Source organism: Salvelinus sp. IW2-2015, linkage group LG31, assembly GCF_002910315.2.
Source record: "Salvelinus sp. IW2-2015 linkage group LG31, ASM291031v2, whole genome shotgun sequence".
NCBI lineage: Eukaryota > Metazoa > Chordata > Actinopteri > Salmoniformes > Salmonidae > Salvelinus > Salvelinus sp. IW2-2015.
Window position 1 is genome coordinate 18929329 of NC_036870.1, and position 14842 is coordinate 18944170.

Sequence of the window (14842 nt, forward strand, 5' to 3'; positions counted from 1 at the left end):
GCAGCATAAATAATGGAGGTTGAGACAGGAGGGGTCGGGAGACACTGTGGTCACGTCCAACAATACCCCCGGACAGGGCCAACCAGGCAGGATATAACCCCACCCACTTTGCCAAAGCACAGCCCCCACACCGCTAGAGGGATATCTTCAAACCATCAACTTACTACCCTGAGACAAGGCTGAGTATAGCCCACAAGGATCTCCCAACCCAGACAGAAGATCGTCAGTGATCTCAAGTGACGCAAACCTCCTAGGGACGGCATGGAAGAGCACCAGTACGCCAGTGACTCAGCCCCTGTAATAGGGTTAGAAGCAGAGAATCCCAGTGGAGAGAGGGGAACCCGCCAGGCAGAGAAAGCAAGGGCGGTTCGTCGCTCCAGTGTCTTTCCGTTCACCTTCACACCCCTGGGTCAGACTACACTCAATCATAGGACCTACTGAAGAGATGAGTCTTCAATAATGACTTAAAAGTTGAGACCGAGCCTGCGTCTCTCATATGGATAGGCAGACCATTCCATAAAAATGGAGCTCTATAGGAGAAAGCCCTGCCTTCAGATGTTTGCTTAGAAATTCAAGGGACAGTAAGGAGGCCTGCGTCTTGTGACCGTAGCATACGTGTAGGTATGTACGGCAGGACCAAATCGTGGGGGATAGGTAGGAGCAAGGCCATGTAATGCTTTGTAGGTTAGCAGTAAAACCTTGAAATCAGCCCTAGCCTTAACAGGATGCCAGTGTAGAGAGGCTAGCCATGGAGCAATAAGGATCACATTTTTTGGTTCTAGTCAAGATTCTAGCAGCCGTGTTTAGCACTAACGGAAGTTTGTTTAGTGCTTTGTCCGGGTAGCCAGAAAGTAGAGCATTGCAGTAGTCTAATCTAGAAGTGACAAATGCCTGGATTAACTTTTCCGCATCATTTTTTGGACAGAAAGTTTCAGATTTTTGCAATGTTACGTAGATGGAAAAAAGCTGTCCTTGAAATAGTCTTGATATGTTCGTCAAAAGAGAGATCAGGGTCCAGAGTAACGCCGAGGTCCACAGTTTTATTTGAGACGACTGTACAACCATCAAGATTAATTGTCAGATCCTACAGAAGATCTCTTTGTTTCTTGGGACCTAGAACTAGCATCTCTGTTTTGTCCGAGTTTAAAAGTAAAACATTTGCCGCCATCCACTTCCTTATGTCTGAAACACAGGCTTCCAGGGAGGGCAATTTGGGGCTTCACCATGTTTCATCGAAATGTACAGCTGTGTATCGTCCGCATAGCAGTGAAAGTTAACGTTACGTTTCATATAATGTAAAACATAGAATAAAATGTATAAAAGCAGCATTTGCACTTCTAAGCTCTGGCTTCAAGTCGATACGGACACTGGCTTTTCTCCTCAATTTACATATGAGCTCAACTGCCACTGTGGATTCCACCAATGTACTCTCCAGCAGAAACAAACTGACATTTTTGTTGTATAATTTAATCAATTAGAAACGGAAATCCTTGGACCTCCACTGGGCCTGTCGTAGTCTACCAAGCACAGACTGTCTTTGTCTAGCTTGACAAATTCTGTAAGGTCTGGATGTAACATCCTGCAGGAATGAGAACCAGGTGTGTGTGTGTGTGCATCGCAGAGATTAAACTCCTCTCTCTGAGAATTAGGCAGCCGTCTCCTGACACCCTGGCTATTGGTTCAGAATCAGAACACACACGGAGACCGCCCGGCTCACCGTGCATCTACAAGGCTCTGGCCAAATGTTACGCACTAGCTACTATAAACAGGGGTGCTATTCTGGAAGCAGACATACAGTTGAAGTCGGAAGTTTACATACACTTAGGTTGGAGTCATTAAAACTTTATTTTCAACCACTCCACACATTTCTTGTTAACAAACTATTGTTTTGGCAAGTCGGTTAGGACATCTACTTTGTGCATGACACAAGTCATTTTTCCAACAATTGTTTACAGACAGATTATTTCACTTATAATTCACTGTATCACAATTCCAGTGGATCAGAAGTTTACATACACTAAGTTGACTGTGCCTTTAAACAGCATGGAAAATTCCAGAAAATGATGTCATGGCTTTAGAAGCTTCTGATTGGCTAATTGACATAATTTGAGTCAATTGGAGGTGTACCTGTGGATGTATTTCAAGGCCTACCTTCAAACTCAGTACTTCTTTGCTTGACATCATGGGAAAATCAAAAGAAATCAGCCAAGACCTATACAATTGTATACCTCCACAAGTCTGGTTCATCCTTGGGAGCAATTTCCAAACGCCTGAAGGTACCACGTTCATCTGTACAAACAATAGTATGCAAGTGTAAACACCATGGGACCACGCAGCCATCATACCGCTCAGGAAGGAGGCGCGTTCTGTCTTCTAGAGATGAACGTACCTTGGTGCGAGAAGTGCAAATCAATCCCAGAACAACAGCAAAGGACCTTGTGAAGATGCTGGAGGAAACAGGTACAAAAGTATCTATATCCACAGTAAAACAAGTCCTATATCGACATAACCTGAAAGGCCACTCAGCAAGGAAGAAGCCACTGCTCCAAAACTGTTACGGGATTTTTGTGTTTAATGACTAAAATATGTATTGGAATTATAACTCATAAATGTTGAATGTTATGTGTTCCTTGTTAGAAAGAATGGGTTTATCTTCAGACAGGCTAGAATGATGTCTCTTCCCAGGGAGGGGAAAGACCTTGAGTTGGTTGTAGATAGTTTAAGAGGTGGCAGACAGTAATGAGAACTCGAACTGTATTGCCATTGTATCCGAGAGGAGGTTGGACATTAAAACCTGTGACATCATCTTTATTATATAACCTGATGTAAAATGTATTATGATCAGTACTCTCGAGAATAAACGCGATTGATTGATTTTAAGACTGGTTTCTGTCCATTTGCTGATAATTATCTTACAAATTCTTATTTATGGGCAGAGTGTTTTAATTGAATTGGTTGATAAACAGGAATCAAAATTCCTTTAACAAAAACTATCATTAAAAAGCGAGACTACGGTTTGCAACTGCACATGGGGACAAAGAGTGTACTTTTTTGGAGAATTATTCCTCTGGTCTGATGAAACAGAAATGGAACTCTTTGGCCATAATGGCCATCGTTATGTTTGGAGGAAAAAGGGGGATGCTTGCAAGCCGAAGAACACCATCCCAACCATGAATCACGGGGGTGGCAGCATCATGTTATGGGGGTGCTTTGCTGCAGGAGGGACTGGTGCACTTCACAAAATAGATGGCATCATGAGGTAGGAAAATTGTGGATATATTAAAGCAACATCTCAAGACATCAGTCAGGAAGTTAAAGCTTGGTCGCAAATGGGTCTTCCAATTGGACAATGACCCCAAGGATACTTCCAAAGTTATGGCTTAAGGACAAAAAAGTAAAGGTATTGGAGTGGCCATCACAAAGCCCTGACCTCAATCCTGTAAGAAATTTGTGGGCAGAACTGAAAAAGTGTGTGCGAGCAAGGAGGCCTACAAACCTGACTCAGTTACACCAYCTCTGTCAGGAGGAATGGGCCAAAACTCACACAACTTATTGTGGGAAGCTTGTGGAATGCTACCCAAACGTTTGACCCAAGGTAAACAATTTAAAGGCAATGCTACCAAATACTAATTGAGTGTATGTAAACTTCTGACCCACTGGGAATGTGATGAAAGAAATGAAAGCTGAAATAAAAATGTCTCTCTATTATTCTGACATTTTAACATTCTTAAAATAAAGTGGTGATCCTAACTGACCTAAGACAGGGACTTTTTACTAGTATTAAATGTCAGGAATTTTGAAAAACTGATTTTAAATGTATTTGGCTAAGGTGTATGTAAACTTCCGACTTCAACTGTAGTATACTGGGAATAGGCTGGCATTTCAGGAGCAGACATTGTCATTCTATTTAGACTAGTGCCGATATGTGCTATGCTGTGCAAAATGGATGGAATGTTTGGTTGTGATGAGATGAATCGATGGAGATGAGATGGATCGATGGTGATGAGATGGATCGATGGAGTGTGGCTGCTTGCTGTGGCTGATCATTTTCCCCATCAGTGTCAGATTAGTGTCAGATCCGTGTCAGATCATGAGTGCTGCTAGGCCATGTATTCCCATGTGTTCTATTGGTGATGGGGAGGATTAGCCCTGTAGTGGCACTGGCTCTGAGAGAGACTCTGGTTTGGCAGCCAGCCTGGTAATAGCAGAATTTCTCTTCTCATGATGAATTGGGCCTTATTATAGTGGATCGTTACCACATGGACCAAGATGGATCTAGCTCAGTTCAGTTCCGACGCCCAACTGCCCAGCACCCCGGCTGTGGTGAGAAGTTCACCACCTACCCCCTCACATCATATCAACCCCCTGGTTGAGTTCAGTAGGGCACACCGTAGAAAAATAATATATATGTTTTGAAATGGAAAAAGTCCAAGTAGTCCCTCCCTGATTTAGTCCCTGTTATTTCCGGTACCTAATGAAAATGACCCTGGTTCGTCAGGTATAGGTTCTGCAGGTGGACTGTAGAAAGGTGAGTCACATTTCCTGGGAAAGCATTTAATGCAGTTCAGTGCGAGACATCAGGCTACGACAGGATGTGGAATTCTGTCCAAGTCAAGTATTACAAGATTACAAGGCTGAGCCTCAAAAGTGCTTCCATAAGCATGTAATTATGAGATTGTGGGATAATTCATGGTCCTACAGAGAGCAATGGTTAAACAGAGAGAGAGAGAGAGGAGGTGGGGCCAGCAGTGTGGAGATTGAAACACTGGTAGGCTAGGATGTGATGACAGGGAATAAGTAAAAAATTGCATGCTTCAAGATGAGAGAAAGACAGGGAGAGAGAAAGAGAAAGAGAGAGAGAGAGGTTTACTGTCTGTCCACTAGGGTACAGGGAGATGGTGGTCCCATCCACCAAATTGAGAGGAGTCACCCAGGGGAGGGATTCTGGGGGAATGCTGATTTGGTTCAGAACACGGCTAACATATTACATAGAACTAATCAAAACAGGAGTCCTTTGGGTGGTGGACCATTCCTGATACGCACAGGAAACTGTTGAGTGTGAAAAACCCAGCAGCGTTGCAGTTCTTGACACAAACCAGTGTGCCTTGCACCTGCTGCCATACCCCGTTCAAAGGCATTCAATCTTTTGTCTTTTCCCATTCACTCTCTGAATGGCACACATACGTAATCCATGTCTAAACTGTCTCAAATCAAATCAAATCAAATGTATTTATATAGCCCTTCTTACATCAGCTGATATCTCAAAGTGCTGTACAGAAACCCAGCCTAAAACCCCAAACAGCAAGCAATGCAGGTATAGAAGCACGGTGGCTAGGAAAAACTCCCTAGAAAGGCCAAAACCTAGGAAGAAACCTAGAGAGGAACCAGGCTATGAGGGGTGGCCAGTCCTTTTCTGGCTGTGCCGGGTGGAGATTATAACCAAGATGGCCAAGATGTTCAAATGTTCATAAATGACCAGCATGGTCAAATAATAATAAAACAACCGTAGTTGTGGGAGGGTGCAGCAACGCAGCACCTCAGGAGTAAATGTCAGTTGGCTTTTCATAGCCGATCATTAAGAGTATCTCTACTGCTCTGCTCTCTAGAGAGTTGAAACAGCAGGTCTGGAACAGGTAGCACGTCCGGTGAACAGGTCAGGGTTCCATAGCCGCAGGCAAGACCAGTTGAAACTGGAGCAGCAGCACGCCCAGGTGGACTGGGGACAGCAAGGAGTCATCATGCCAGGTAGTCCGGAGGCATGGTCCAAGGGCTCAGGTCCCCTGAGAGAGAGAGAGAGAGAATTAGAGAGAGCAACTTAATTCACACAGGACACCGGAATAAGACAGGAGAATACTCCAGATACTACAGCAACACATAAACTACTGCGCATAAATAATGGAGGCTGAGACAGGAGGGGTCAGGAGACACTTGTGGCCCCATCCATATACCCGGACAGGGCAAACAGGAAGGATATAACCCCACCCACTTTGCCAAAGCACAGCCCCCACACCACTAGAGGGATATCTTCAACCACCAACTTACCATCTTGAGACAAGGCCAAGTATAGCCCACAAAGATCTCCGCCACGGCACAACCCAAGGGGGGGGGGGGGGCGCCAACCCAGACAGGAAGACCACGTCAGTGACTCAACCCACTCAAGTGACGCACCCCTCCTAGGGACGCACCCCTCCTAGGGACGGCATGAAAGAGCACCAGTAAGCCAGTGACTCAGTCCCTGTAATAGGGTTAGAGGCAGAGAATCCCAGTGGAGAGAGGGGAACCCGCCAGGCAGAGACAGCAAGGCTTCGTTGCTCCAGAGCCTTTCCGTTCACCTTCACACTCCTGGGCCAGACTACACTCAATAATAGGACCTACTGAAGAGATGAGTCTTCAATAAAGACTTAAAGGTTGAGACCGAGTCTGCGTCTCTCACATGGGTAGGCAGACCATTCCATAAAAATGGAGCTCTATAGGAGAAAGCCCTGCCTCCAGCTGTTTGCTTAGAAATTCTAGGGACAATTAGGAGGCCTGCGTCTTGTGACCGTAGCATACGTGTAGGTATGTACGGCAGGACCAAATCGGAAAGATAGGTAGGAGCAAGCCCATGTAATGCTTTGTAGGTTAGCAGTAAAACCTTGAAATCGGCTTAACAATCCTTCCTTAACCTGTCTCCTCCCCTTCATCTACAATGATTGAAGTGGATCTAACAAATAAGGGATCATAGCTTTCACCTGGATTTACCTGGTCTGTCATGGAAAAAGCATGTATTCTTAATGTTTGTGTACTCAGTGTATATCCTCACATTAGAATTCACTTACTACAAGGAAGAGAGCTTATCCATTCTAGAAGGGGAGATCAATAATTTCCAGGCCCAGGGAAATGTTCTGATCTGTGGTGATCTTAATGCTAGGACTGGAGAAGAACCAGATACCATTAGCACACAGGGAGACAAACACATAACTACAAACCTCAGCATTCCTCTGCCCTCATATCCCCACAGGAAGAACTTTGATCAGAACAACAACAGAAACGGGAACCAATTACTGCAGCTCTATCGAACGCTGGGTCTGTATGTAGTCAATGGAAGGCTACAAGGAGACTCTTTTGGGAGGTATGCATACATACAACTCACCTCTTGGCAGTAGTACTGTAGATGATGTCATCACAGACTTAGATCCAATGTCTTTCAGAGCACTCACAGTCAGCCCACTAACACCATTATCAGACCATAGAAAAATTACAGCATATCTAAAAAGGGAGAAGAGCCCAGTAAATTACACAAGACCAATCAGTCCTATAGATAGACTAAGAATAGTATGGAAAAGTACCAGAAAGCAAATGGCAATCAAAAAATGTCATCCCTCCTAGACAACTTTCTGGCCCACACATATCATTAAAATAATGACGGTGTAAATTTGGCTGTACAAAACATAAACTTTTTTTAACAAATTGGCATCCTTATCTAATTTAAAAAGACACCTAGCATTTTTTTAAAGACAAATGGTTTGATTATGATTGCAAATCTATAACAAAAAAACGTAGGAATCTATCCAACCAAAAACATAGAAAACCAGACAACCAGGATTGGGCAACCCTAAAAGAATCCAAACAGACTCTAGGAACAAAGAATGGACAACACATCAGACACCAACTTAATGACATTGAGGAATCCATTGATTCAAACAACTTCTGGGAAAATTGGAACTCCCTAAACAAACCCCACAGCGAAAAATTGGCAATCCTAAAAGGTGACCTATATAACACAAATTTTAAAGAACTGGTCTATATAGAAATATTAAGATGAATTTGGAACAAATATAAATATATGAAAAACTGCAAATTCTTGAATTAGCCAATAAAGACAACCAGAACCCTTTGGATTCCCCAAAAACAGAAAAAAAAACTATTGTAAAAATTATAAGCCCTGCAATCCAGAAAGGCCTGTGGTACTGACAGAATATTGAATGAAATTATAAAATACACAGACCACAAATTTTGCACTGCCATTTTCAAACTAATTAACTAAGTTTTGAGTGTACGCTATTTCCCTGACATCTGGAACCAAGGACTATAATAAGATTTTTTTTTTAAATGGAGTCAAATTTGACCCAAACAATTACCACGGCATTGTGTCAACACCAGCGTGGGGAAATATTCTGCTCCATCATGAACTGCACATTCTCAGTGAACACAATGTCCTGAACAAAAGTCAAATTGGATTCCTACCAAATGATCAAACATCAGACCACATTTATACCCTACACACCCTAATTGATAAAACCTTTTTTAATCAAAACTAAAACAAAATCCTGCTTTTTGGATTTCCAAAATGCCTTTGATTCAATTTGACATGAAGGCATTTTTCTCAAATTTATTGAAAGTGGTGGGGATGGAAAACCATATGATGTCATTAAATGAATGTATACAAATACAAATGTGCAGTCAAAATTGGAAATAAACATACACATTTATTTTCCCAAGGCCGTGGAGTGAAACAGGGGAACAATGTGAGCTCAAGTCTATTTAATATATACATGAATGGATTTTCAAAAACACTAGAACAATCAACATCTCCCGGGCTCACTATTAACAACACAGAAATACAATACCTCCTGTATGCAGACGACCTGGTACTGCTGTCCAACAAAAAAAAGAGGGGCTACAGCAACAATGACATCATCTGCAACAGTTCTGTTAGACCTGGGTCCTGCCAATCAATAAAATAAAAAACGAACTTTATTCCAGAAAAGATCTCGATGTCAGTGAAACCGAGATACATTTTTATTGGGCTCCACTGATACAGAACAAACACTTACACATATTTGGGACAAAAAAATAAGCTCCACAGGGAACTCCAACCTGGCCGTGAATGAACTGAAAGACAAAGCAAGGAGGGCTTTCTATGCCATTAAAAGATCTATCAAATTAGACATACATGATTAATATCCAAAAAAGAGCCACCAAGTTCTATAATAATTTAAAAACACTCCTACCATTACAAAGCCCTCAACTGCCAAGAGGTGACCATAGAGAAGATTCCCCTCAGACAGCTGGTCCTGAGGCTCAATTCACTAACCACTACAAAGCCAACAAAGCCTCAGGACAGCACTCAGAAAATATGGCCCAACCAAATTTTCACAAAGCAAAAATTTTAATATATCACCTATTGGAAAGACACAACAAAAAATCGAAGTAAACTTCAATGCTCTTTGGCTCTTAAAAGACAGTACATGGTGACAGGCTATCTGACTACTTTGACTGATACTAACTACTGTATGTACAGACTCATTCTGCCCTCAGGAGGAGTTATAGACAAAGCTGCATTTTCTGTCAAGTTGTGACAGATATTCTGACATAAGAAATACATTCTTCCCTAAAATTATAAAACAATACAAAGAATTTGAAAAGCTAAATTATAAAGATAATCTTAATACATACTTGGTGAAAAAACAAAATGCTGTGTTTTGGCAGCCACATTTGCAGCCTCCTGACAAAACCTGAGGGACAGCTAGAGAAAAATACAGTGTGATTATTCATAATTGCCTATTATTACTAACAGTCTAGTATATTCCTGTCTTTGACCATGGTTGTTATATGTTTACTTTGACAATGTACGTGTTTTACTTTCCATGTCAAGAAAGTATATGAGAGAGAGAGAGAGAGAGAGAGAGAGAGAGAGAGAGAGAGAGAAGAGAGAGAGAGAGAGAGAGAGAGAGAGAGAGAGAGAGAGAGAGAGAGAGAGAGAGATGATTGCAGATTGACTTTGCAAGACGAGTTGAAACGTGGCCCATGACCTGTGGATCACTTTCTGTTTCTTGTAAGGGCGTTTCTTACAGCGTGTTTGTGGTAGTTACGGTAATAAATAAAGCTAGGTGGTCTTACAGCATCACTGCTACTCAGGAGGAGAATATGTAATCAGGGATAATTACAGAGAGGAAGTTTTACAAGCCTTGTATTATTGTGTCAATGACGCAAGCTCCGTTCTGAGATTCACAGACATGATTTCCCTATGCTTCTCCCTCATGGAACGCACCCCTCTGTACTACTCTGGTACTGTCAGGTTTAGAACCACTCTGTCCTAATACCAAAATGAGCTGTTTCATCCCAAACTACAAATATCAAGCGTTCCCAATGCTCTTTGAGGAAAGCATAACTTCCCCATGGTACTTGCACCGCAATTTTAAAATGACAGCTCATTTTGGTATTAGGACAGAGTGGTTCTAAACCTGACAGTACCAGAGTAGTACAGAGGGGTGCGTTCCATGAGGGAGAAGCATAGGGAAATCATGTCTGTGAATCTCAGAACGGAGTTTGCGTCATTGACACAATAATACAAGGCTTGTATTTGGTACTTGCACTGCAAGTACCAAATACATAGCTTTCACGATGATACAATGAAGGGATATCTGATACAACCATTTATGTTAACATGTAGCCGCTGACTGGAACAGGTCCAATAGCTTGGAGGAGAGGGGATTCCTGTAGAGAGTAGAGCTTGTATTAGACTCAATATAACATTTTATTACTGGCTAATGCTTCTGTTGTTACTGACTTCCTGTTTCCTGTGAAGTTATAGCTCCTATGTCTGTGGCCTTGTGCTCAAAGCATTTAATTACTAATGATTAAACCACAATTTATTGACAAGTCAAAAATATATTATACTAATTATTAAAGAAATTTCATTTTTTATATTCAACCAGTGATCTAATCATAGTAGACACTATTTATTTCATTATCCAAGGCAAATAAGTTTAGATACAATTTGTCCTGAAAGTGATTACATGGAATCTAGCAAATATATAAAAACATGAACTTATTTATATTTAGTTCAGCTATCCCCATACAAAAATATATTACATTGTCATAGCTATCCTCTACATACATTAAAAAGTAACCCAGAGTATAGAATCACTATTTATATACATACTCTGGCTTTTTCTGTTAATCTAAACATTATGATTTGGACAACATATTCATCTGTTGAGAGAACTCCTCATTTTAGCTGTCAAATGCGGTTCTTGTGCGATTTGAACTAGTCTCATTCTATCATACAAAAATGCATACATTCACAAACACATCCACAGTGGTCAATATTTGGCAAACCAGTTGCATTGTCTGATGAATCATTCCATAGCCTTCTCAATATAGCTGCATTAAAAACAGCAAACACATTGGTGCCTTCTAAACAAAACTAGTGTCTGTTGGTGTTGTTTCTGAAGTGGGGGCACAGAGAGACCTTCCAACCCCTCAGAGGTGTACAGAGCCCCCCTGACCAGAGGGCTCAGTTCAGTATTTTTTAGGCTGTTCTTCTGCCCAATCCTCTTGCCCAGAACGTCCATTCTTCCCTTCCTTTCCCTTCCTCCTCTTGGGCCCCTGGAGTGTGGAGCCCTGGCCCTGGGCCTGCCTGACCTCCAGCTCTGACTTCCCATTCCCAGAGTCATTGTTCTGCCTGGAGTAGCGTTTACACTTGCAGGAGGTAACCACAGTGATCTTATAGGTCCTGGAGCTTCCGTCCTGACACTGCAGGTTGATGCGCTGGGTCCGGGTCCGGTCGATGACGCAGCGCCACTCCTGGGCCTCCCTGCGGCTCCAGAACTTCCCGGTGTGCCCGGGACCGGAGCCGATCCAGTTGGGCAGCAGGTGGGAGGGAAGACACTCCCCAGCACAAACCAGCTCCTTGATCGGGTTCAGGCTGGTGCACTGACCATCTGAGATGTACTTGGTGGAACGCAGCTCTCTGCAGCCCACCTGGCTCTGTGCCTGACCCTGCTCTGTGATTGAGAGGGGCGGAGAGAGTGTTACATTCTGTCAGATACATATTGCATGGCATTATCTATATGACATTACAAATACTTGCATTTGATTTAGTTTGGAGTTTGCACTTTTGGATTATTCCATTTGCTGCTCATAAAGATTCGTTTTGACAGGAACTGCGGCATGATCAGGGGCATCTGAATGACAGCACGAGTTGACAAGAGGTCCAACACAATTCCAAATTCTTGAACATCCTCCCATTCAAACACAAGTCTATGATTTATATTTCATTTTCATTTAGTCCCATTCATGTCCATGGAAAATGTGCCTACATAAGGAATTAAATAATTCCAACTGTCAGGATCGGTGCGTACAATGAATCTATATGAATCGTCGAATCAAGACATTTGATATGCGCATAAAAATGCAATTCACCTTTCCGCGCAGCGCTGGTCAAACGCCTTCCTCCGTTGCGTGCTTGATTCATTGATACATTACTACTCGGTGTATCCTGGACCGTACTGATCAACTGAGCGTTTAACTTTTCCGTGGCACTGTTCTTGGCAGCTTGACAGTTACTTATAAGAAGGCAGAAGAGCGCGAGCTGGAACACACTCGTGGTAAGAAGCATACCTGTAACTCTCCGTAGGCAGATAGACACCGGTAGGTAGGTAGGCAGATAGACACCGGTAGGTAGGTAGGTAGGTAGATAGGTAGGTAGAGAGACACCGGTAGGTAGGTAGGCAGATAGACACCGGTAGGTAGATAGGTAGGTAGAGAGTGATGGAATGTATGTGCCCCGGTCTAACGGAGGAATATGATGTTACTTGTCGTTCAGTCGCTTATATACCCGCCCCTTGTCTTGGCACGACACAGCGCATTGCGTACATTTTATGAATCAACTAGGCGTTTTCACGCATAGCTACGCCCACTGAAGCAAAGGGTAATGCGTTTTTTGTGTGTGTACTCCTCCCATGTAGAGCCTACCTACCAGTCAGTCAACACAGACAAGTAATATATATTTCTGCCAATATAGTTTGATGAATGTTGCCTTCCCTTATGGATAGGACACTATCACTGGATAAAACACGACCTTTATAATGGCTTGTCATAGACATTTCATTTTGGTTTGTTGACCAGTTAACTGTGTAAATAATTGATTCATGAATACATTCATGTAAATTATAAGTAGACAATAAAAGACTTTGCCAAAAAGGTTGTGTGTGCCACATGCCAGAGGCATATCCTTTGATAGTCTATTTCATGATGATTTGTAAGTTCAAGTTCATATTTTATTCAATTTGTGAACGGATTGATTTGGTTTAGCAAGGGAGGTCAGCTGGAGACTCTGCAGTCAGACCAGGTGAGTACTTAGCTCTGGTCCAGGGCGATAGTGAGTGATCCTAGAGTGAACTCGCTAATGCCCTGGACCAGAGCTAGTGAACACTGTAGATCTCATGTTGTGTTCTCGGATCCAGTGATGTCTCCATCTCTGCAGGACAGGTGCTTCAGGTGAGCTCACCAACACAATGTATGATGCATTACCCAAATTAGAGAACAATAGAAAGGTTTCCGATCTCCTCCTTCATCCCTCCATCTATCCCTTCATCTATCCCTTCATCCCTCCATCTATCCCTTCATCCCTCCATATATCCCTTCATCCCTCCATCTATCCCTTCATCCCTCCATCTATCCAATTCATACCTCCATCTATCCCTTCATCCCTCCATATAATCCGCTTCATCCCTCCATCTATCCCTTCATCCCTCCATCTATCCCTTCATCCCTCCATCTATCCCTTCATCCCTCCATATATCCCTTCATCCCTCCATCTATCCCTTCATCCCTCCATATATCCCTTCATCCTGCCAACTCTGTGCCCCTAAGAACCAGGGTACTCTTTTACTTCTTTCCCAGGGATCCTTGACAATGAATTCCCCCAACGTCTCCTCAGCTATGTTCCCTCCTTTGAAAGCAGTGAAAATGAATCCACTGTAAAACTGTCCATGCTCATTCAATATTGTTAAGCAAGTAGATTTTCTTTGGGGGATGGGGTGGATGGAGAAACATGGTGGATGGGGTGGATGGAGAAACAGGAAGATTGGGGTGGATGGGGAAACAGGATGATTGGGGTGGATGGAGAACCAGGGTGGATGGGGTGGATGGTGAAACAAGATGATTGGGGTGGATGGAGAAACAGGAGGGATGGGGTGGATGGAGAAACAGGGGGGATGGGGTGGATGGGGATACAACGGGGATCATATCAAATTTTGTTTGTCACATGCACCGAATACATCAAGTGTAGACCTTACCGTGAATTGCTTACTTACAAGCCCTTAACCAACAGTGCAGTTCAAGAAAGAGTTAAGAAAATATTTACCAAATAAACTAAAGTAAAAAAGAATAAAAAATAACACAATAAAATAACAATAACGAGACTATATACAGGGGGTACCGGTACCAAGTCAATGTGCGGGGGTACAGGTTAGTCGAGGTCATTTGTACATATAGATAGGGGTGAAGTGACTATGCATAGATAATAAACAGCGAGTAGCAGCAGTGTACAAAACAAATGGGTGGGTCAATGTAAATAGTCCGGTGCCCATTTGATTAATTGTTCAGCACTTTTATGGCTTGGGGGTAGAAGCTGTTAAGGAGCCTTTTGGTCCTAGACTTGGCCCTTCGGTACCGCTTGCCGTGTGGTAGCAAAGGGAACAATCTATGACTTGGGTGACTGGAGCCTGTGACAATTTTTTGGGCCTTCCTCTGACACCGCCTGGTATAGAGGTCCTGGATGTCAGGGAGCTCGGCCCCAGTGATGTACTGGGCCGTACGCACTACCCTGTAGCGCCTTACGGTCGGATGCCGAGCAGTTGCCATACCCGGTGGGGATGCAACCAGTCAGGATTCTCTCGATGGTGCAGCTGTAGAACCTTTTGAGGATCTGGGGGACCAATGCCAAATCTTTTCAGTCTACTGAGGGAGAAAAGGTGTTGTCGTGCCCTCTTCACGACTGTCTTGGTGTGTTTGGACCATGATAGTTTGCTGTTGATGTGGACACCAAGGAACTTGAAACTCTCGACCCGCT

The 14842-nt window shown here is 43.0% G+C and overlaps 1 protein-coding gene across 1 annotated transcript; it reads right to left on the reverse strand.

Annotated features, from left to right (window-relative positions):
- Positions 1-9732: 9732 nt before the first annotated feature.
- LOC111956023 (sclerostin domain-containing protein 1) lies at positions 9733-12579 on the reverse strand. Its single transcript, XM_023976439.2, has 2 exons — positions 12190-12579; positions 9733-11771 (listed from the first exon to the last, which is right to left on the reverse strand). Exons 1-2 carry the CDS (start codon positions 12383-12385, stop codon positions 11287-11289), a joined length of 681 nt encoding a protein of 226 aa, XP_023832207.1. The 5' UTR covers positions 12386-12579; the 3' UTR covers positions 9733-11286.
- Positions 12580-14842: the final 2263 nt, after the last annotated feature.